A 22,681-nucleotide genomic window follows, 5' to 3' on the forward strand; every position below is an offset into this window, starting at 1 on the left:
TTTCATTACCCTCCCCTTTTTGGCTAAAATACTCATAACAAATCCCAGATATCACATCATTTCATCCCTACCATGTTTTCTCTAAGAAGTAGACATTTCATAAATCCAATGCCATTGTCCCCACTTGGCAAAATTAACCAGGACCAAAATTTTGAGATCTAGTTTTTATAGAGCTCCTGCGACTAGGTCACCTTGCAACGTGAGAATCAACAGAGTCCATGCCAATACTAATTTATGGATATCTTAAAAGAAGGGGATCCTTGCTCTTACCTGTGAACAAAATTATTTGGATTGGAGATGGGGCGGGTAAGCAATTTGCACTTGTGGTTCTACGTCTGTAATCGCAGGTATTGAGCTGTGCCATTTGCTTCCTGGGCATTTCACAGTATCATCAATGATTGATAATCATAACTTACAGGAATTTTTTTAAACAATATTTTAATTGGAAAAAGCATCTGTCAGCTGTCAGGCTTCCAGCTTCCACTTTTGAGAAGCAGGATGTTGAATGTGAGTAATGACACAACAGGCCTATAAAATGCGGACTAACCCTCGGATGACTCATCCAGTACGATGCAGTATATTTGTCAAGGAGACTGAATCATATATGGGGGAAACCACTTTTCAGGCAGCCAGCTGGTTCTCAGGTCCGCAAGAGACAATCCATTTTTATCGGAAGCTTTATAGTAGCAATAATGCTAATATCCAGCACTTGGGCTCTACAATGTAGAGGAAATGGCATCACCCGGCAGGTATGTGCTTACTGTTTACATGAACTTTATTTTCTCCTTGTTCTCTTCTGCCTAACCTTTCCGATAATTTGACATTTTTTAAGGGGGAAAATTATTCTAATTGGAAGGAACTGAAGGGTGTGTGTGTGTGTGTGTGTGTGTGTGTGTGTGTGTGTATTCACATGCAAAGACAGAGACGTTACCACTGGTCTTTGGATGGACACAGAGGTCTTGTCCACTCATCTCCCTCTCTGAAAACAAATTTCTCCTTAGATATTCAGAGAAACTCAGCCCTGAGTTTAAAAGATGCTGCCCAGGAAACGGCTTACAGAGGTGATACACCTTTTGGGTGGGTGGTTTACAACTTTAATAAATAAATTTTAAAAAGGAAAGAAAAAGCAAAGGTGAGCTAAAGGATGTGGTCTAATAGTAACTATTGTGTCTATTATGTTGGATTTATTTTCAGTACTATGCTTTTTCTTACCCCCAAGATACATGACTTAATGCAAGAAAGCTTTATTCCCCCTACAGAGGGAATATGTCTAATTTTTGCAAATCATAATTTGCTCATACTGAATTCATGCATTAACTTTACTAGGTGGGAGAAAGGGTAGTGGGGGTTTGATAACAACATTTAATTATAGCTTTCACATGATCTGAAGGATTGTTCTGCATAATTGGGAAGCTGTGTTGCCTGTCTGACCTTCTCTCTTTCTTCACTCACTAAATTTAAACCATGCCCGACTCGTTAAGGCACAGATCTTGTTTATTTGAGTATATTAAACATTCCTCTGTGTGTTGACAGTCCATTCAGTGTCTCCTCATATTTTTAAAAAATACTTTTTGTGTCCTACTTGTTAGGGACAGATGATATAGTTAGTTTATAGTAGTGCTATTTCTGCTTTTCTGGTGGGTCTGTCCAGAATGGCTGGGTCGGGACTTAAAACACAACTGTGCACAAATTTGCCTAAGGTTTAGTATTTGTGGAGCAGCCTTGTCTATGGGGTAATTTCTGTTATCACTCAGAGAGAGCATTAAACAGATCAAGGCTTACCGAGCTGGAAAAGTAGGCAGTCTTTGTCTCTCTTCCCCTTTCTTGTAAAGCCATAATAATGACTTCTGTTCCTTGAGGTACATGTATTCTAAACTGTCCGTAAATGTATTAATTTGGCCTATTTAAATACATTCAGAAATGCAGATAATATGGAAAGCCAGCCTGAAGGGAGTTTGTTTGTTTCTGTTCTGTAGATTAAGAGGTGCCCTTTTTTTTTTTTTTAGGATGGCCAGTTTGTTTTTGGAGACAGGACCATCTCCAAATTTCATTAATTTTGCATTCTATAAATGAAAGCCACCTGTTATGCTGTAACATGCTAATTATGGTAGAGGACAATAATGAAGAGGAACAGTATTTGAAATATGTGGGGGTTTTGCTAAGAATTTTCCTGCCCACATCTGTAGTGCTTATTTTTATATGTGTATGTGTATACATGCATATATAGCGCATATTTAATAATAGCATTTGGTGGTATTAAAAAAATACTTCAGTTTCAAAGTAAACCTTCTTTTTATTCCTTCTCATTAACTGTTTTGTTTTTTTTTTTTTTTAAGTTTTAGGAGAAAAACTACTTTGAAAATGTTAGCCTGAACTAAAACCTGAATTTTGTGATCTTCTAGTAGATGATGTCCCCTCATGCTGCTTTGCTGGGTGCCATCAGTTCAAGTTTCATTTTGTCAAAAGTCATCAGAAGAATACTGTGATTTCAAAATATGAATTAAAGGCAGCATAGGTCGTTTGCTCTGATTTCCCTGAAATCTTAGGTTCCATTATATCATTTTTTCCCCTTAAGTGCTACAGAAAATGGTTCCAGGCAGGCATATAAAAACATTTCATCTAAAGTTCTTGATGTATGGCATTTTCAGTGAAAATGTCTTGCTTTCCCTGTGATTTGTGTAGTTGAGACTCACCCAGGTCCTTTCCAAATAATTTTAGGGCAGCATGACTTTTGTTCAGGGCATCTTGATGACTGATTCAGCAACGACAATCCCCCCTAGGGATATGGCCACTGCTCCCAGAGGCCCCTGTGCTGCTAGGCACCATGAGCCGTCTTTAGATTCCTTCTTTGCCTTTTGAGGGAAAAGGAATCCAGGGTGGCTCAGTCGGTTACGCAGCCGACTTCGGCTCAGGTCATGATCTCACGGTCCGTGAGTTCAAGCCCCGCTTTGGGCTCTGTGCTGACAAGTCAGAGCCCGGAGCCTGTTTCAGATTCTGTGTCTCCCTCTCTCTGACCCTCCCCTGTTCATGCTCTGTCTCTCCCTGTCTCAAAAAATAAATAAAAAAACGTTAAAAAAAATTTTTTTTTTTTTTTTAAAAAAGAAAAGGAATCCAGAGCCATGGCCAGTACCAAGGATCTCCTGTCATTCAACTTGGAAGTGATCAGTAGGTACTGAGTGAGATGCTGCCTATTTCAGAGCTATGTGCTGGGTGGTGTTAAATGAAAAAAAATGCCTGTCATCTGGGCCCAGCCCTGTCCTTGATTTCATTCCCTCTTCAGTGGGGATTCATCATTACTGGCAATAGATTCCTCTTGGGCTTTCTTTTATTCATACATCTACTGGAGTCTATAATCTGGAGCCATTAATTGCTCCATGTAGAAGCAACTTTTAGCTATTCCCTTTTGGTCTTTCAAAATCTAACTCTTCTTGGATGGGTATCGAGAAAGAGCTGCCCTAATAAAAAAATTCATTCGATAGTTTTGGTGGCCTTCTTTTTTGAGCCAAATAGAGTGACAACCTCAGACAAATGACTTATTTATTTACTTATTTTTTTGCTTTCTTCCTTGAGAGGAATGGCAGTCAGGGAGCGCATTTGAATCCTCAAAGCTTAGAGCGTTCAGGATATTGTATTAGAACAGGTTAGAAAACATCAAGGACCGTTTTTCCCTGTCTTTGAGAGTTGGAGACCCCTCCCTGTTTAGCATCTATTAAAATTATATTTAATGACTCAAAACTATAATGAATTCAGTGACCGTTTAATAAAAACAGATTTATTTTAAATAAATCACTATTTATTTTAAATAAAATCACTATAGGTTGGGGCGGCTGGCTGGTTCACTCAGAAGAGCATGGGACTCTTGATCTAGGTGAGTTCAAGTCCCATGTTGGGTATAGAGAATACTAAAAAATAAAATAAAATAAAATCACTGTAGATTATCTATCAACATTTAAAAATACTTGTATTTCAAGAGACCTGTTGAGTGAGTTTATGATCTTTTCTTGCTGTACAAGTGGATGATTTATGGATGAGTGGCAATAACTATGGCCCCCGGGGGGAGAGCTGAACCTGTCCATTGCCTGGTGTCCATTTCCCACTGATCTGTTAAACTGCCCTCCCCACATCCGGGGTTTATGGTCAATCTGCCTACGTAGTGGGTGGGATTACTAGCACTTGTAGATAAATCTCGTGTCATTATCTAGAAATAACAACTTTCCTGTTGTATCTCAGAAAAGCCAGAGACACGCAAGGACCAGCCTTCGTAGGACATAAACCCCACTCTTAAGGACACATAAATGGAGTGAATGAACACTCTGTTAGCAAATCAGCATCAACTTTCATTAGTCCTGAGCATTCTTCCAAGTATGTTTGCTGACAGCTCGTTTGCATTGACATCTGTGCCCAGGTTGTCTTTCGGGTACTGTGGGGCAGTACAGAAGCCATGCCCATTCCCAGCTGGATTCTTAATCACCAGCATTTCTTTGTAATTAATGATCTCCATAGAGAAAGCAGATGCTTGAGACCAGGCTGGCACTTCAGCCTTTCCTGAAAGAGCTTTTGGCTTACGTGACAACAACTCTACCTTCCTTGCTGTGCACTCTGAGAGCAGCACGGGGAGTTAGCTACATTGCCTTCATTTAGAGCTCAGCATGCCCAGAGTTGCAGCAATCCAGCTTTCTCTGTCCAGATTTCAACCCAAGAGATGACTTTCGGCTTTCAGTATTATTAAGTCATGCAGATGCAAAGATTTTTCAGATTGGAGGTGTCCAAGCTGGGTTTGGCTTTTTTGTGGTTTTCTTTTAAACACATGTTACTTGTACCCATCCAATGAAAGAGATGGGTTGCCTGCCCTTGCCATTGCCCCATGAGGCCTGCTGTTTGACTGGGCCTCTTGAATTCCATGAAACAGAGCGCAGACAGCATGTGTCATAAGGGCTGCTTGGGAAGGGTGAAGAGCAGAATTTGTGGCTGTGGGTGGGCGTGTGTTCTCATCACATCGCCAAAGAGCTGCAATGTGCAAAATCTGGCAGGAACTTGTTCCAAAGAAAAATAAAACAGCCCCTTTTTTCTGTTTTGAGAAATATTAAAAAACATCACTAACCCCCATGTTGAAGAAATGGAACCACTAGAGAATCTTTGTGATTGTGTGTGTGTGTGTGTGTGTGTGTGTGTGTGTGTGTGTGTGTTTTAGTAATCTTTGAAACAGAGGTTAAGGTTTTGAACAGAGGAAAAGGGACTCACCATATAAAATATTTTGGGGGGATTCTGTCACTTCTGTTGTAAACATGATACGCATTCTATTCAAATCTAATTGGGCAAGGATGAGGGGAGTTTGTTAGAGCTAACAATTAGGGGAAAGTCTATTACATTTAACTTTCTCCTGTTCTTTGATGTGATTTTGTAAGAAAAGCCATTTTTATCAGTGAAACCAATTAGGAAAGGTTTGTGTTTTTCATATATGTGATTTGTCTTGTATACAAAAGAAAAAAGCATAGGCCACATTTACATTTATATTTGAGGCATAAGATTTTCCTTTTATAGTTACCTTGAGAAGGTCTTTAGCGATGTATATAGTTTGCACAATGGACATATGCTGTCTTGATAATTAGGGGGGAGTTTGTGGGTTGTTTGTTTTGTTTTAAAGATTTTTAAGTAATCTCTACACCCAATGGGGGGCTTGAATTTACAACCCCGAGAGCAAGAGTCGCATGCTCCACTGACTGAGCCAGCCAGGCGCCCCTGTTTTGTTTTTATTTTTAAGTGTTAATGTCCTTACTTCTTAAGGACTTACTTCTTAAGTCCTTACTTCTTAAGGACTACAGAAATGTTCCTCAGCCAAAGCCCCAAATTCCTGCATTTGGGGTCCTTCCTGAGTATACTTATTTCCAGTGTCCCCTTTTTGTTTCTCAAATTAGTTGTCTTTTTTTTTTTTTCAAATGGCCAAATAAATAAATAAATAATGTTTTTAAAGGCCAAATAAATAAAACTGACCATTTTAGCCATTTTTAGTATACGGTACATTTGTATTAATTATGCACTTTGTTGCGCAACCAATCTCCAGAACTTTCTCATCCTGCAAAACTGAAACTACACCCATTAAACGACTCCCCATTCCTCCCTTATCCTAGACCTCGACAGTCCCCATTCTACTTTCTGTTTCTATGAGTTTGACTACTTTAGAAAGTGGAATCAGACAGTATTTATATTTTTGTGACTGGCTTGATTTCCCTTAGTATAATGCCCTCATGGTTCAACCATGTTGTAGCAAATGGCAAGATTTCTTTTTTTTAATCTGAAAAATAATTTATGTATATATACTGCATTTTTTTATCCATTCATCCCTTGATGGACATTTAGGTTATTTCTGCCTCTTGGCTGTTGTGAATAATGCTGCAGTGAACATAGGTGTGAAATTAATTACCTTTTGAGAAAAGAATTGACTTTCAGTGTTAGTTAATCCTGTATATGCAAACACACAAGAAAAAGTGCCATTGTGTCATGTCACCTTATGTTTATCCAGCCTTTTCAGTTTACACAAGAGCTTCCATATGCCAAGTTACTCGCTGTAGGAAATCGTTGGGTAGGTAGCAATTTTTGGTCTGGGATGGTGTATGTGCAGTGCCTTTGGGGATCGTGACTTTCCTAGAGATGAGCTTAGTCCTAGGAGGTTGCTGAAGCACACTGGTGAATGAAACGAGCTGTGAGTAGTTCCTCTTGAATGACATTAAGACAGGGGCCCTTTTATTCTTTCTTCCGATATTAAATGGCAGCCAAGAGTGACAGCATGACTTCAAGGTAGCGTAATTACATCAGCTTGGCCCTACAGACCGCCACTTTGTCAGTAAAGCTTTCTGGGTGGTTGGCCGTGTCCACTTGGTTGCCCTGCCTCAGGCAGTAGTCTTCAGCCACCACTGAATGCATGACCTACCACCTGGTTGGGCTCCGTGGAATATGCATGTTGGTGATGGTCAGGGAAGCCCGGTTCAACAGCTTAGCCTCCAAAGGTCTCAGTTATCTGTGAAGATTGTGAGTCTTGTAATAAAAGTTTCTAGTCCTTCCACAAGCTGGTAGACTTTGTCATGTGGGGACAGCTCTAGTGTTCCCTGGAAGTTCTTTTTGAAATGAAACTAGAATATTCTCCCATAAATGAAATAATATTTTAAGAATACTTGGTTAAACTGTGAGCAAGCTTGGCAGCTAGTTGGTGTTGGCATTCTCCTTTTTTGCCCCGTTCTTTTATGGCAGGAGAGTAACTTAATAGAAGCACATGTACTGAGTGGACAGCTGTTTTGTAATAACTCGGAAGGAAATTGCCTTCATAGGTCAAATCCTGTCTCTGTTGTGGTGAAGAACTAGTCAAGAATCTAATGCTGCATGATCATCCTGTGAGCCTGAAACTTGCTTTGTCCCCGCCCTTCTGATTGTTCAGCAACAGTCGCTGCCACCATGGAAGGAAAGAGCGGTTTCCCCAGTAACACCTAATTTGGAATTCCTAAACTATAGTGTTGATACTGATACGCTTGTTATATTTGCATTTAAACCAGTCATTAGGAGCTTGGTTAACTTAAGTGCTTTCCTTTTGGTTTGTGTGCTTGCTTGCTTAAGTGAAAGATTTCTCAATGTTATTAGCAGACGATCATCAAGTTGGCCCTTTTTAGGGCTGGTCAGGGTCCAGTGGTGCCAAATTCCAGGGGTCCCTGATGAAGCCTAAATCAGAAGTTTGGGGGTTCCTCCTTGCTTACCCTTTCTCCCCTAGCCCATACCCAGACAGGAACCCTTTTAGCTCCAGAACTAAATAGAACTGGCCAGTCCCACTGAAGGTCGGGAATGAGGCTTCGTTTTTTCTTTTTCTTTTTATTCTTTTAAGTTTATTTATTTATTTTGAGAGAGAGAGAGAGATCACAAGTGGGGGAATGTCAGAGAGGAGAGACAGAATCCCAAGCAGGCTCTGCACCATCAGCGCAGAGCCGGATACGGGGCTTGAGCTTACGAACCTTGAGATTATGACTTGAGTCGAGATCAGGAGTCCGATGGTTAACTGATTGTGCCACCCATGTGCCCTGGGAATGAAGCTTCTATTTAAAGACACTCTTAGGAGGCAATCAAAACCATTTGGGAATATAACTATGATTCAGGTATTTTAGGAATTGATGAGGCTGTCACGGACTAGATTGGAAATCCTGGTGCTCAACCGGTTTTGGTTTTTCCTATGGGAAAAGTACATTCCAGTTTCAAAAAACTGATTTACAAGAAAATTTTTAGATCAGAACTCATTTGTGACCTCGAAGGAGCCTGGACCAAACATGAAGCTTGAAGTGCACAGAGTTGCTTTATCAAAAGTCTGTAATAAATATCTCTCCCCATTTTTAAGTTAGGCAGTTGATTCATTACCTTTTCCTAACCTTTTTTCCCTTTCTCTCTGAAGGTAATGAAGATTTGGTACTGGAACATCTGTCTTGAGTCAGTTGATAAAACATAGAGGATGAACTATTTGGGAGAAAGGGAGTACATCCCTCTTCTCTTTGCCTGCATTTGGTCTATAAATATGTCTTGGGGATTTTCTTCCATGTGGCTAAAGGGAATCTCATGTTTGTGGATGCGTAAACCCAGCTAGATGGCTGCATCGTGCCTATGTTATTCAAAGGTCTTACTAAACTTCTTGAAACAATTTTCATCATTTTCATGTTTTTTAGAAATACTTTGATAGACCCATTTTGCTCCTGGGAACCTTATAATTGTATAATAATACTTGTACCGAGAGAACGTATCTGTTAGTTTGTTGTGGTTTCAGGTCTTTGTAGTTGGAGGGGTTTTTTTCTCCCCCAAATCAAAATATATTTTCGGTTGCATTTTACTGCTGCATGATTTCTGATCTGCTTTTGTAGAATATTTGGGTGGCTTAAGTTTGCTTAAGCCCTCTGGCAGAGCTGAAGGACTTTAAGGCCCTTTAAAAAGAAACAACCACAAAAGTTAAAACGGGGGCCGAAGTTGAAAAGGGACCTCAAAGGTCATTGGACCCTTACCCTCATTTTACATATGAAGAAACCGAGGCTCACTCTCAGATTTTAGAGTCTGGGGTGTCTCACCCAAAAAGGAGAAGAAGATGTGCAGTAGACGTCATGTCTGTTGACCTAGGAAACTAGCTAGACTGGCCATTTGAAAATGAAGATTGCTTCTGCTGCTGGGAAGTGTTGCCAAGCCAAGGAGGACTTCCAAGCCCCACTCCCCAGCGGTGCCATTTTTTTCATGTGGCTGTGTTATTAGCGATACCTCCTCTAGTTCTCCAACAATCAGTTGCCTATACATTAAGCTTGAAGAGACCTATGAGAATAACTTATATCCTCTAGATCACCTAAGTTAGATGTGAGAAATCTTTGCCACAACATAGAACCTCTCTTTAAAAAGTGGGGGAAGGGGCTGTTTACAGAGATGAGATCTTAGTCCTGTATTTGTTCCCAATGCCAGTGACCTTGAACAAGTCCCTTCTCCTGTCTGAATTACAATTTTTCTAAGTGAGGGGTCTAGTAGATGGTTTCTGTGATTATTTTTTTTTTCTAGCTTAAAAAAGTGTATCTCTAACTTACTTGTGTGGCTCTTTGCTAATCCTGATTGAAGACCTAAACTCCACCTGTAGGCCCACCTGTACCCTGGGCTCTACCTGGGAAAGGAAGATATCCAGAATTCTTCGGGGAGAACAGATGCCTTGCGTGTACTTTGTTTCTTTCTTTCTTTGTGTGTTAAGCTCTTCATCTCTGTCGAAGCAGGTGGCAGAATCCTAGAAGAAAGGGAATAAATGAATTGGTAATTCTTGCCGCCTGAAAGGGCATCCTTGTCCAATAGATCTGTCGGGGACAGAAGCAGGGAGGCTCTTAAAATCTAGCCAGCATATTGTTAGCTCCACATGCTGACTTCCTTTCCTCCTTGTGGGCTAAATTATCACCTTCTTTTGTGTGAGAGCAGGTTTTATTAAGGACTGGCTCATAGAGGATTTTGTAGATTTAGAACTGGTAGCAACAAACATAGTTTGGTAAAGTAATTTCCTGACCTTTTCAGCACGGGGTTTGTTTTAGGGCGGGCGGGGTGGGGAGTGGCAAGTAAAAAGTGGGAAGTGTGAACTGGACTGCGTGAGGAGGGGTAACCTGACTTTAGTACCATTATCAGCAACTTCTGATTTAGTGTTGATCGCCATTTAGAATAGTAGAGCATTATGAATGTTCTCTCTCATCATCTTTATGAAAGTTTTCAGTTGTTGAGAAAAGTTGAAACAAGTGTACCAACACTCACTATATCCTGTCTGCAACTAGCATGTTACTGCTCTTGCTCTGTCACACATGTATGTATCTGTCCATCCCTCCATCCAAGACTCCGTGTTATTTTTTTAATGTATTTCCGACTGGTTGCAGATACTACTGCATTTCTCCCTAAACATTTCAGCATGCCGATCATTAGGTCCACTCTTCCTTTCTTTTCTCCAATTCAGTGAGAAAGCAACCAAAGATATTCTGAGAAAGTCGGACTTGGAAGTTCAAGGGCTGCAATTTAAAGACCTGAATTGGAGATTATTAACTTTAAACAACTCCCTCTGCCATTTGTGTTTTGAAGTGCCAGTTTTTCTATTACGTGTGTACTTTCATGTGGTGAGAGTTCATTTTCTGTAGTAATCGAACATTTCCATTAGCTGGCCTTTGGGGGTTTAAATGTGGATTGTAAATACCACTTTCGGAAGGGTGTGTAAAACAGAGGGAAATTCAAAGAAAATTCTTGCTTTCAGACTAAAAAGTAGGAGAAGAAGAAAGGATTCTTCAGGGGTGGGTTGTTTTGTTTGTTTTAAGCTGGCAATCCTTTGATCTTGATTAATTATGAACTCCACTGAACTCCGGGCTCAGCAAAGCAGCCGACAATAAAAGTAAAATCATAAACCTAGATTCAGACTTGGGCCTCTCGCCTCCCAGGCCTCCCTCACCCCCGTTTCACACTGGGTGATCACCCAGAAATTCAGCCCTTCAGTATAGAAACTTCCAGTCTGTAAGAAGTAGATTCATTCTATTTTGGGTTGAATAAATTTTCTTTAAGTAATTTACCCACGTCCAAGAGTTGTCCTTCTCGGGTGATTTTTGACAAAAACTGCGAAATCTTCAATAGATGTCCAGAACATTAGGTGAACTGTTGTGTTAAAATCTTACCGTAATTGGCTAAAATGTTTTGTCTGACCCTGAAATTCCCACGTTAACTTAACCGTTTAAGAACCTGTGCATGATGTGTGATAGAATTAATGTTGAAATAGAACACACACATACCCATGTACGTGTTATCTTGTTACTTCGGTAACTGGGTACAGTGGATGAGATTCCTAGGTGCACAGGTTGAGGAGAAGAGGCCGACTGGTGACATGTCCAGTTGGGTTTGGAAGCCTTGTCTGGTATTGATATGCCTGGAAAACAAGAGTCTCAATGTGAGTTATCCCCCTGTGCTAGTATAATCTTCACTTGTGACAGGGCAGAGAATCATTTGATGCTAAGTTTTACAGAAGAAATCTTTTCAAAAAAAAAAAAAAAGATGGTTTTGATTTTGTTGAATTCCATGGAATTATAGTTTTTTATTTAAAATTATATTTACTTTTGTTGTTGTTTAATGTCCTAAAACCAGTGTTTTAAAACTCAAATAATTTAAAGTGTATTCCACAGCCTGCTATTAAGGTAATTAATTACCCACTGTATAGATACTTGACATATAAGGATACAGAGGTCCCAATTGGTTGACCAGGAAACCCACCCTAGGACTTAAGGGCTCATGCCCAGGAGTCTCCAGTTCCCTAATTTCCCCTAGGGTAGAGAAATTAGGATTTCTGCTATTAGTAGGGATTAGAGCAAATAGTTTTCAAATTTTAAGAAAAATGATTCCTTTCTTCACTGATTATGCACCCGCCCCACAATAAACTACCAAGCCTGTCCTGCCCCATTGCTTCAAGCTTGACCTCATTGGGCCCTTTCTTCTAGTTACGTGCATTCCTCACCCCAAGAGGTACTTGCTCAGGAAAGTTCTATCGACACAGGGAGGGTTGCCAAAGAGCCATTTAAAAAAATCTGTCTTAGATACGACTTCTAAGATCGCCTTTTCGAGTGCTGAAGTTAAGATTTCCTTCAGCAAGCACTTCATTATCCGGGTTTAAAACTGCTCCGTGTTAGGGTTTGAGGTTATATATTAGCAGAACAGCCCCAACGCCTTATCTTTATTGTGCCCCAGCTGTAAGACAGCTCATCATCATGGATAGTATATATTTAGCATTCTTGTGGCTTCTGAATTTAAGTGCTGAATTGAAATGTTGGGAAGGAAAGTTTTGTTTTCTTTAAAAAACTACAATTCTATCCCTAAGACATTTGATATGTTAAATAAGTAAAATCAAAAGATTTTTACGGTAGGAAAAAAAAAAAAAACCCTGCGAGTATAAGTAGAATCCAGCGGAATCACTCTTTTCCTGTGGAAGATTTATGCTTGTTCAGACTACAGGCGATAAAAGTCAGAGGTGAAATGAAAAACTTCATTTTGCACACAGTCCAGTGGAGTGAGTTTAATATAACTCTGTAAACCTTGCTGAGCAGGAGACTCACAAAAGTAATGGCTAGCATGCCCACACACTGCTATGGGCACCGCCACCTTCTGTTCACAGGCCATGAAGGCTTGCCCCTAGAATTGAAGCTATCACCCAGGTAGGGGCACGGAAGCTCTGACTTGCCTTGGCCAGCCATAGATTTCTCCGGCGCGTTAGAAGTGTCAATAGTGCTCCCAGGTCAGTGCTCCCAGGCTGCAAGGACGTCAGAGGATCCCTAATTGCCTCTGGTATTTCCTCAACTATTTCCTCAAAGGCCTCTTTAAGCCTCGGTAAAGCTTATGAGTTTAACTTCCAGTCCTGATCTTTGTTCCTTTTTGTCTTTGCTTCATTTCCTTTTCTTGGCTATTGTGGGTCACAGGACACAGCAGCGAAGAAAGAGGGAGCAGAGTGGTGAATGGCACACTGCCCAGTACCCTCCACTTGAGCCAGCCCTGCAGAACGTCCATTCCCGAGGACATCCACAGGGCAGGTGCCTTGGCCCCATGTGAGAGAGAATGTGCCAGAATGTTCAGTGCACGTGCTGCTCTGGCTCTTATGGCCGGAAAGTGTAAAGCAGTACTTAAGATTAGAAGATGTGTCTATTTACAGTGAATTGTAACTTAAAGGAAGACACTATAGAGGCACATAGCAGGCTAAATCAGCACTCCTTGGTAAACAGCGTATGGGTATTTATTTTGAATCCTAGAATCACTGGCTTATAAACTACGAGTTTGTGGTAGTTTTTCTAAAGGAGTTTTTTCTTGTTTTTTTTTTTAAATAAAATTCCAATAGAAAAGGGGCGCCTGGGTGGCTCAGTCAGTTGAGCTGCTGACTTCGGCTCAGGTCATGACATCTCATGGTTCATGAGTTTGGACCTGCATCGGGCTCTGTACTGACAGCTCAGAGCCTGGGCCTGCTTCAGATTCTGTACCTCCCTCTTTCTCTGCCCTGCCCTGACTCGCACTCTGTCTCTGTCTCAAAAAGAAATAAACATTAAAAAATAATTTTTTAAATACTACCAAATGTAGCAATCATTCCTATTTCAAATACCAGTCTTGCTGGCAGTGTCCTTCACAATAGTGGAAAAAGCTACCCTTTGTGTTGTGTGCAGAAGAAAACGGTGTGTGGGTGAGTGGGTCTATTTATATGCTTCAGTGTAGCTAGGTAGCATAAACAACAAAGATGCTGGGTTTATACGTGGCATCTGAGGATGAGAATGGACGTGTCCCACATCTCCCCCTCTGGGTGAGGGTAGGGCTTGGACATGGAGGGCTCTAGTGACCTTGTGTACAGCAGAACTCACTGCCTTATGATGCAAGACTATACTGGGGGTTCCTAAAACATTTTCTCCTATTTTCACTCAAGGATTCTGAGCCCACACCTAGTAAAGGAGGAAGACCTATCCCCAGCCCCATACCCAGACCCCCCACCCGCCCACCCTCTCTCCGTCTCCCACAGGACCCCTGGGTTTCAGTCTGTTGGTTCCTGGGTGAAGACTATCGCTAGTCATTGTTAAGACGAGTACCTACTACCACCATCACCCAAAAGGCTCTCTTTATGAGCAAACATTTGATGTTCAGGAAATTCCTTCTATGCTTCATAGTGCCTGCTCGTCAGCATTTGAGAGGAGAGCTGGTGCCTTTGCCAGAATTGGCTGCTGCCAGATTGAGCTTCTTCAGTGGGCTTTTCTTACCGCTGTTTTCTATAATGGCCTAACTGTACAAGCAGTACACATTTAGGCAGACCTGTAAGTGGGCAGAGCAAGTGTCCTACCTTTAGTGGCTGGAACAGAGCTGAACATCTTGTTACCACCCAGCACAAACCTACATTATGTATAACTTCCTTGCCAATAATTTTGGAACATACACATTTATAAAACGAGACCAGTCCCCTGTAAAAAAAAAAAAAAAAAAAAAAAAAATCTTAAGTAGTTGATGTTTCATGAAAGAGCCACTCACGAAACCTGCTTAAATAGAATAGGACCAATATCTGGCTTTTGAACGCATTTGATTCTGAAATACTTTGTTGATTCTTTTTTTTTTTCAATGACTAGACACATATTTCATATACACTCTGTGTTCTACATACATACAAAACTTGATATACGTATGTAATAATGAAGTCAGACTTTGTAAATCTGTAGGCACGACGGTGACTGGTGGAGTGGGGTGCAGGATACAAATGCAGTAAAGAGTGTGCCTGGCTCCCCTGGAGGACTTGTGTTATATTTGGCTCAGCTGGCGGCCAGTGGTTGTGCCAGGTAGAAGAGGGAGCCTGAGAGGCTAGGATCTTGGTTAATCCCTCTCAAGGTCTGGTGAAGTAGTAAAGGGTGGAAAAGAGCGCAGGGAGGAAGTTAGCTGTAATGTTTAGCATAATGGAGAGATATAGGAGCCCTGTAATCAGATGAAGGCTGGCCGTGAGGAGGGGGCCGGGAAGTGGGGGGGGGGGGGGGTACATAAAAGTTCCAGTCTCCATCTCTGGAGCTGCGTGGGGGAGGGGTGGGAGCACAGGGCCAATTCACAGATGGTAGATGGAATTATTTTCCGCTACAGGTGTGCCTGAAATGTAGGCTCATACTAGGTCTTTATAAATCTGATTTGCATTGATAATTGCTGATGGTCCGTTTTGGATTTTCTTCTGTTGTCAAGAGCCTGACGGCCCGCTCCTCTGCTGTCTGATAGCTGAAAAAGGCAGGCAGTCTGGAAACCCACTCTTAGTGGCCAGGGGAGCTGGTCTTTAAAGGACCTTTTTTTGTAATCAAAGTCAGGCTTTCAGCAAAAATAATGATGATGGCTACAACTTACCAAACTTGTCTGTATCAAGCACTTGACCTCTAGCACTACTTTTAACCCTCAGGACATCCCATCTCTGCTTTTTGCAAATGAGAGAATCTGAAGCTGCACTAGAGGATTCTTTGGCTACTGAGAAGGTCAAGGCACTGCTGGACTTGTCTGGCTCTGAATGCTGCCTCATCACCCTTTCCTATAGTTCCTTTGTTTACCTTGTTTACTTCTGTAACAAGGTCCACACAGGGTCCACTTTGGATCTGGAGAGAGCTTACAACACAAAAGCTGGAGATCTAAAGCTTGCTGTGCATCAGCACCCCCCCATAAAAATCTAGTTTTGGAATTGTTCTTACCCTGCTTCCCCATCCTACCGTAGGATATCACCTACCTCTTTTGCACATGGAGTGATCACAGGACAAGTCTTATTTTTACAGCTAAGCCCATATGTTGGGAATGCAAAGCTTTTTCCTTAAAGAAACCACATTTAAATGGCAGATCTCCAGTTCAATTCATAAAAGCCACTTTTACTCATAATACACCGAAAGAATATGGTAATGTTTGGGTAATGGTAGTCAAATCCCATATGTAAGGACACTGAGTCTTTGGGGGCAGTTTAGCTCAAGGTCAGACACTAGGATTCCATTCAGTTGGTGTTTGGATCCACGTGTGGAACTTCACCAGTTCCTAATCAGTTATACTGGTTTAGCGGTTGCTGCTTGCAGAAGCATTTTCTTAAAATTGTGTTATTTTTGACAATAATAGCACTTTTTGAAATTCTTAAGCATACCACCACTATTTTCTGTGCACATTAAAAAACGAATCTGCCCTTGCCCTTCCTGTTCCATCCTCCCCCAAACAAACCCAACATATGGCTTAAACATGTTGTTTGATTCTTTCCAGAAAGAGAGAGGGGAAGGTGGGAAGGGAGTCTTCCTCCTTTATACCTTTGTGGTAGTAGAGTTCACTGTCATTTCTGTTCTGGGTGGGGTGAAGTGCCTGAGTAACATAAATACACCACAGATAGGAAGCAGTTGGCAAGTGGCCATGCAGCTGGATTATCCAGACATCCTTCACAGCTTTTAGTGCAACACTTTATTCCCTGCCTTGTTTTAAATAGCCAGATGCCTCGGTTAATGCTGGCTGATGGGGTTGTTGCCAGAGGAGATGGGCTGCTGGGCGTTCTGTTCCCTTGCTCCCAACATACACACACCCCATCAGACAAGTCTGTGCTCTTGAGAAGGGCCACAAGAGGAATTAAGGCAAGAAAGAGGATGCTGCAGGCTGTGAGCAAAGGCCAAAATGAACAGCCCCCGTAGACTAGAAGCCAACGGGTGAGGTATTGTTTTTAGTCTCTAATAAATGAATACTCTTTGGAAATGAGTTTATGGCACCAATATAACGCAAACTTCCCTTTTTCGTGTTTACTTAATCTCCTCAAAGGAAGGGAGAACACACAGCTGCAACACAAAAAAAGTAAACAGCATGTTTTCACAAGAGGTGTGTAGAGTTTCAGTTACTCGCCTTGGCCGTTTCCTATTGGGATGAACCCATAGCATACTCCCAGAAGATTTGAGAAAGCTGTGTTTCATACTAGAGAATTACAAATCCTGGGGATCCTTCATTTTTCTAGAATAAATGGGGCAGGGTGGGGGGGAAGGTATATTCTCAAATTGTTTGCATGTAACTAATCTACACAAATGTTATCAAATGTTCCTGATGTCTTCGATCTAAAGGAATATGGGTTTGAATCCTGAGATGGATGGATTGACGATAGAAAACAAGTGCTTATTAAATTTAGTTTTCTTGTTAATCTTTATCCTGTCCCAGTTAAGCTATTGTGGCTCATACGCAAATGAATATTGAAGGCTCTACTTTTTCTCAGAGATTTTGTTAGCTAAGAATAATTTTTTTCATCTGTTTATAAAATGTGTTTTACCCGTTTGTTCCTTAGCCTACTACACACACATAAAGCAGTGTTGTAGGCTCTAGGGACAGAGCAGTGAACAAAAAGGGCAAAGGCACTGCTCCTATGGCATTTACATTCTAGTTGGCAAAAATGGGTAAATAGGGCAGATGTTGTTTTAGTAACATGTAGAAAGACGAAGAAGAATGAGAAGATTAAGAGGGATGGAGGGTGTTACTTTCTATAAAGTGGACAAAGAATCTTCTCTGAAAAAATAACCTTGGGCAGAGAACTGAGTGAAATAAGGAAATGAGCTAAGTCGGCATATGGGGGGAAAGAGTGAGGAAATAGCAAGTGCAAAGGCCCTGAGGTCAAAGTGTGCTTAATGTGGAGGACAAGGGCAATGGGACTGAAGTAGAATGAGCAAGCAGGAGAGTGATAAGTGCTCAATTTTGCTTTTTACTCAGAGTAATGTAGGAAGCTATTGTATAGTTTGTTTGAGTAGAGTATCATAATCTGACTCACCTTTCTATTGTCATAGAAAGTTGGGCAGATGTGGAAGTAAGGAGGCCAGTTAGGAGACTATTGAAATAGCCTGAAAGGTGTTGGCAGCTGGGATCAGGGCAGCGTCGAGGGAGGTAGTAAAAAGTAGATTCTGGATATATTTTGAAGAGAGAACCAATAGGATAAGGTATGGAGAATGAAGAGTTCAATCTGAAACATGTTGGTTGAGATGCTTATTAGACACCCAAGGAGAGGAATCCTTAGGCAGTTGATCTGCTCAGGGAAGAGGTCTGGGTGGAAATGTGAATTTTGGGCACTGTTAGCGCCTTTAGAAGGTGCTTGGTGTGGGTCCTGGGTGCTTTAGCCATAGTCAGAGGAGAGGCAGAAAATACTGGTCACAAGTAATAGGCGTGCTAGTGGGCGCAGGTACAAGGTCCCTTCTGATTGCCTATTTTTCACAGGGAAATTAAAGGAAGCTCATCCATCATCTGAGAGGGACAGGGTAGGTGGACCTGTGAAATTATCTTCTTGGGGACGGATCAGAGAAATGTAACAGGATACTGGGAGGCACTTAAGAGCTCCCCACCTGAGGTTAGTGACTAAAACTAGACCTATGACCAAAGGAGGATTCAACAGCCTGGGTTGGGGCATGGAGTTGGAATTTCATCGGGGTTGGGGTTCACCAGGCATTACGGTGGGGAAAGAGAGGACAATGTGTTATGTTTTGTACAAAAGAGTGTCATGATAGACCGTGGAACTTGAGTAGTGAATCAAGTGAGAACATGAAGGATGTGGGGAAGGGGGGAAAGGGAAAGGTGGTCAGAGCAAGAGATATTGTTCCCAGAGAGGTGAAGAATTACAGGAATTTGGAGGGAGTGAGCTGCAAAGTTGAGAAGTGGCAGCCAGAGAGCAAGATGCTTGAAACTGAGGTTAAGGAGGTTGTGCGGATGTTAGTAATGACATGGTCGTGTGTGTGAGGTAGGCGTGGGTACCTGAGGTTGGGTGTAAGAGAAGGGCGTTGGAAAAGAGTTCCAGAAACTGAGAGGCCAAGGAATTGTATGGATCCTTTGTGTGAATAAGGAAATTGTCAAGAGTCACGGCAGGGATCATGGTGGACAGGTGGAGGGACAGTGAGCCCGTTTGCCAACGTCTTCCAAGGATGAGGGGAGGGATGCGGCCCAGAGGTCTGTAGAAGATTGAAGAAGGGTAGTGCGGGCACAACCAGGCTTGTGAGCTTCAGAGAAACTGGAGAGCTGGCCAGTAGCCTGGAGCAGAGGTGACTACCCTGCCCCACATCTAGGCTAAGCATGGAGAGATGTAGGAGAGAGAATGTGGCCTCATGTCAGTGGGCCCCAGAAGCTCAGCCCAGAGCACATTTACATTCAGGTTAAGAGAGTGAAAAGAACGTCTGAGTACCTGGATTACTCAAATTCATAGAGGCCAGAGTATAGTGGCGACTGCCAGGGGCTGGGCAGAGGGGAGGACGGAGAGTTTCATGTTTAACGGGTATGGAGTTTGAGTTTGGGAAGATGAAGGAAGTTCTGGATTGGGATGGTTGGTGACAGTTGTAGAGCAGTGTCGATGCACGTAATGCCACAGAAGTGTACAGTTAAAACGGTAAATTTTATCTCACATGTATTTTACCAATTTAAAAATAAAAGGGATGATCTGAGGAAAGGATGTTGGACCTTGAGTGCAGGGGCACTGTGGAGAGAGTTGGGGCACAGTAGAGGGTGAGCCGCAGGGAGTCAGTGGAGACCTAGGTGGCTCCCCCTTTGAGGGTGAGTGTGGTGAGCAGGGGTTGGGGGCAGAGGGACTGTCTAAATGATCTCTGGGAGACTGAAGATGGAGTGGCCGGGCTCTGCCTGGCGCTGGGGTGGGTGGTGGTCTTCCCCTGAGTCCCAAGGAAAGAGGGGGGTTCTGTGGTACTCTACATCTCTGTTTCCCTAGAATCTGGCACAGCGCCTGGCATGTGGAAGATGTGAATATATGTTTGAATGGATAAAAAAAATGACTTCTATCCAAAGAAAGAAAACAGCAAAAAAGAATTTAAGTGGCCTTGCTGAAAAATCCAAATACAGTTCCCCAAAAGTGATGAAGAATGAAAAGCTAGAGTTGGTCTCTGGAGAAGAAAGAGGATTTTTGGCAAATGTGCAGAAGAACTTACTGCGAAATTGAAGTTTAGACTGGAAAAAATAAAATCGTAAACAGAAGGCTACACATGGGTAAAGGGTGTTGGAACTGAAACATTTTCCCACCTATGCAAATGATTGTGTGGTGGATTTGTGATTTGGAAGGGAATTATCCTGTTTTGTGCTAAATCAGAAGATTATTAGCTTTATAAAGTGTTAAGCCTAGGTCATGCGTTGGTTCCTAATTTATAGATAACAAATTATAGCAGTTAGCTCACTCATTTTATTATTAATGGTTAGACCCAGATTGTAGAGAATGTTATGCCTGCATACATCTTCAAAGACACATAGATATTTGCAATTACTGGGTATCTTTTTAAAAATGTGCTTTTCGGGGCTGCTGGGTGGCTCAGTCGGTTGGGCGTCCAACTTCGGCTCAGGTCATGATCTCGCGGTCCGTGAGTTCGAGCCCCGCGTCGGGCTCTGTGCTGACGGCTCAGAGCCTGGAGCCCGTTTCAGATTCTGTGTCTCTGACCCTCCCCTGTTCATGCTCTGTCTCTCTTTGTCTCAAAAATAAACGTTAAAAAAAAAAAAAAATTAAAAATGTGCTTTTGTACCATATTTAGTTTAAGTGCTTTTTGTTTTTTGTTTTTTTCCCTAAAAGTGGAGAAGGGTTACCTTTTAAGGTTGCTGCCAGGCATCGATTTTCTTTTGAAGGGTCTAGAAAAGTGCTGGCTGGTGGTCGTCTTGCCTTGTGAAACATGTCCTGCAGCTACCAGACCATTGTCATGCCCCATTCTTCTTGTTGTCGTTCTAGTGACAGCTATATTGTGCGTGTCAAGGCTGTGGTTATGACCAGAGATGACTCCAGCGGGGGATGGTTCCCACAGGAAGGAGGCGGGATCAGTCGCGTGGGTGTCTGTAAGGTCATGCACCCCGAAGGCAATGGACGAAGCGGCTTTCTCATCCACGGTGAACGACAGAAAGACAAACTGGTAATGGTAGACATGCAATGCGTGGTGTTAAATCAGCAACGACTGATTGCTTTCTGTTAATCATGGCCCTCTTCTCATAGGTTTGTTTGTCTCCTCCCGCACCCCCCCCCCCACCTTATTTCTGTGACTTCAAACTGTTGTGAAAGCTTCGGAAGTTACAACTCTGGAGCTGATGCCAAATACAAAACATAACCCTGACTTTCCAGTGAAGTCCTTTCTTACCACACCAGATAACGCAGGTGCTTAGTATATTTGGCCATCTTGTTTGCGTCTTTGATTAATTAAGCTGTCTTTCTGTCACCGTAACAAGATATTCAAAACAGAAGTGTGTTCTTTGTCATGAATCACATTCTAGTGAGCTGTGAAGCCTGGGCTTTCAAAAATGTAGGGTTTATTCGTGGAGCATGCCGTCAAGGTTTGGATGGTAAAAGGTCAAATGCAAAGGCAGAATGTCACCTGATACTTGGTTATTTGTAAATACTGTTTATCTAAAAGATACTGTAGCTTTTATTTCCTATACTAGTGAATAAAACATGTTTGGAAAATGTAGTGGTATCCCATGTCTATAATAATTCTACATGCGTGTCAAATGCATACTTTGGAGAGTAATATTCTCTCATGTGAGTGGAGCATTAGTAGCTCATAACATAGAGTTTCATGAAGGAACGTGGATGTCCAGTTCTGAGCTATGAAGGAATCCATGATATGAAGAAAAGTTGCTATTTTTAATTGGTAGCCTTGAACCTGGAAGAACGTTGCTCCTGTCTGTACTTGATCATGGAGCGTATACTCAGAAGCCAACTGTTGCTTCAAAATGTGCAGGATCTTATTGGATCTCAACAGAAAAAATATAAAGACAGCACAGGAAATGTCACTGTGACATTTGAGACCCTTAACAGCGAGTGTGTCTGTTGAGTGTTACGTGTTAAATGTACAAATGTAATCTGCTTTTGCAACCACTTCTTACTGTTTAAAAAAGTTACCAAATAGATAAGACAGAACAATTTGTAAGTGTTATATATAGATTAACAGAAATGCTATTTTCACGCTTGATTCATTTCCAAAAATGAAATGAATGAAAGTTTAAAGGGAGAACATAGCTCATTTTAAGAAGTGTGTCCATTCAGAAAATTCCCTATGTATTAGTCAAATAATTAAAGCATTCTTATTTACAATGTAGCCATATTACCAGTAAAAAGTAAAATAACACCATTTAGCTAACATTCACCATGTGCTAAACACAATGCTAGTCCTTTAGTTCACTGTGTCCTTACAATAGCCTGTATAATTATAACTGAAAAAATTAAGATTTTTAGATAAACTGCTTGTTCTTCGTGACCCATCTTGAGAGCATGTAACTAGTATTTGATACTCCATCACTCTGACCCCAAAACTGAGCCAAGCCACATGTGCTCAACCACCTTTAGCCTTTCAGTGTAGTTTTTTCCCCCTTGTGCATATTTCTCTTTTTTCATAGCTCCGAACAGAGCTTGTCAACCATTTTGTGTCTCATTTGCTTTGCCTTAACATTCTCTAAGGAATTTTCCTCGTTGCTGTATAAGGTTGATATAATATTGTTTATTTGGTGATCTCCTTAGGGTTATTATAAATATTAAGATTCTTTCCCTCCTCTCCCCCTCCCCCACCCCCTGCAGTATTACCTACCTGCATTTTCCACCTTTACTATTTTGTTGGAATAATTTGGGGTCAAATTTTTATGACTGTTGATACTTGTACAAAGAACTGCTACCAGCATATAGGAGAATTTCCTT

General features: G+C 41.6%; 2 protein-coding genes across 6 annotated transcripts in view; one reads left to right on the plus strand and one right to left on the minus strand.

Annotated features, from left to right (window-relative positions):
- Window positions 1-22,681, plus strand: part of SPRED2 (sprouty related EVH1 domain containing 2) — a 112,461-nt gene that overhangs the window by 58,875 nt on the left and 30,905 nt on the right. The window contains exons 1-2 of one of the 2 annotated variants that reach the window (XM_060604388.3): window positions 617-749; window positions 20,732-20,909. In XM_060604388.3, coding sequence (XP_060460371.1) covers window positions 733-749; window positions 20,732-20,909 — 195 coding nt within the window. In that variant the 5' untranslated portion in view covers window positions 617-732. Of the gene's footprint in view, window positions 1-616; window positions 750-20,731; window positions 20,910-22,681 lie in introns of those variants that run through there. The other variant, XM_060604384.3, reaches the window with a different exon arrangement.
- LOC144615932 (uncharacterized) lies at window positions 3,742-16,125 on the minus strand. 4 transcript variants are annotated; one of them, XM_078444564.2, is made up of 5 exons: window positions 15,764-16,018; window positions 14,363-14,480; window positions 11,298-11,431; window positions 9,585-9,775; window positions 3,742-3,902 (listed from the first exon to the last, which is right to left on the minus strand). In XM_078444564.2, exons 2-5 carry the CDS (start codon window positions 14,388-14,390, stop codon window positions 3,875-3,877), a joined length of 381 nt encoding a protein of 126 aa, XP_078300690.1. In that variant the 5' UTR covers window positions 14,391-14,480; window positions 15,764-16,018; the 3' UTR covers window positions 3,742-3,874. The 4 variants fall into 4 exon arrangements, with proteins under 4 accessions (XP_078300690.1, XP_078300688.1, XP_078300689.1 ...); XM_078444563.2 differs by lacking the exon at window positions 3,742-3,902 and adding an exon at window positions 6,382-8,945 and having other exon boundaries at window positions 15,764-16,022; XM_078444561.2 differs by lacking the exon at window positions 3,742-3,902 and adding an exon at window positions 6,382-8,207 and having other exon boundaries at window positions 15,764-16,019.

The sequence above is a fragment of the Panthera onca genome, chromosome A3, assembly GCF_046562875.1.
Source record: "Panthera onca isolate mPanOnc1 chromosome A3, mPanOnc1 haplotype 2, whole genome shotgun sequence".
Classification (NCBI taxonomy): domain Eukaryota; kingdom Metazoa; phylum Chordata; class Mammalia; order Carnivora; family Felidae; genus Panthera; species Panthera onca.

Excerpts from the sequence above, each read along its gene's own strand:
- LOC144615932 (XM_078444561.2), bottom strand. The coding sequence starts at position 14,390 with ATGTTCAGCTCTGTTCCAGCCACTAAAG. Across the intron at positions 9,776-11,297 it reads ACAAGATAACACGTACATGG|GATTCTGCCACCTGCTTCGA; the intron begins GTATGTGTGTGT and ends CCTTTCTTCTAG. Across the intron at positions 8,208-9,584 it reads ATTAGCAAAGAGCCACACAA|GAAAAACCAAAACCGGTTGA; the intron begins GTAAGTTAGAGA and ends CTTTTCCCATAG.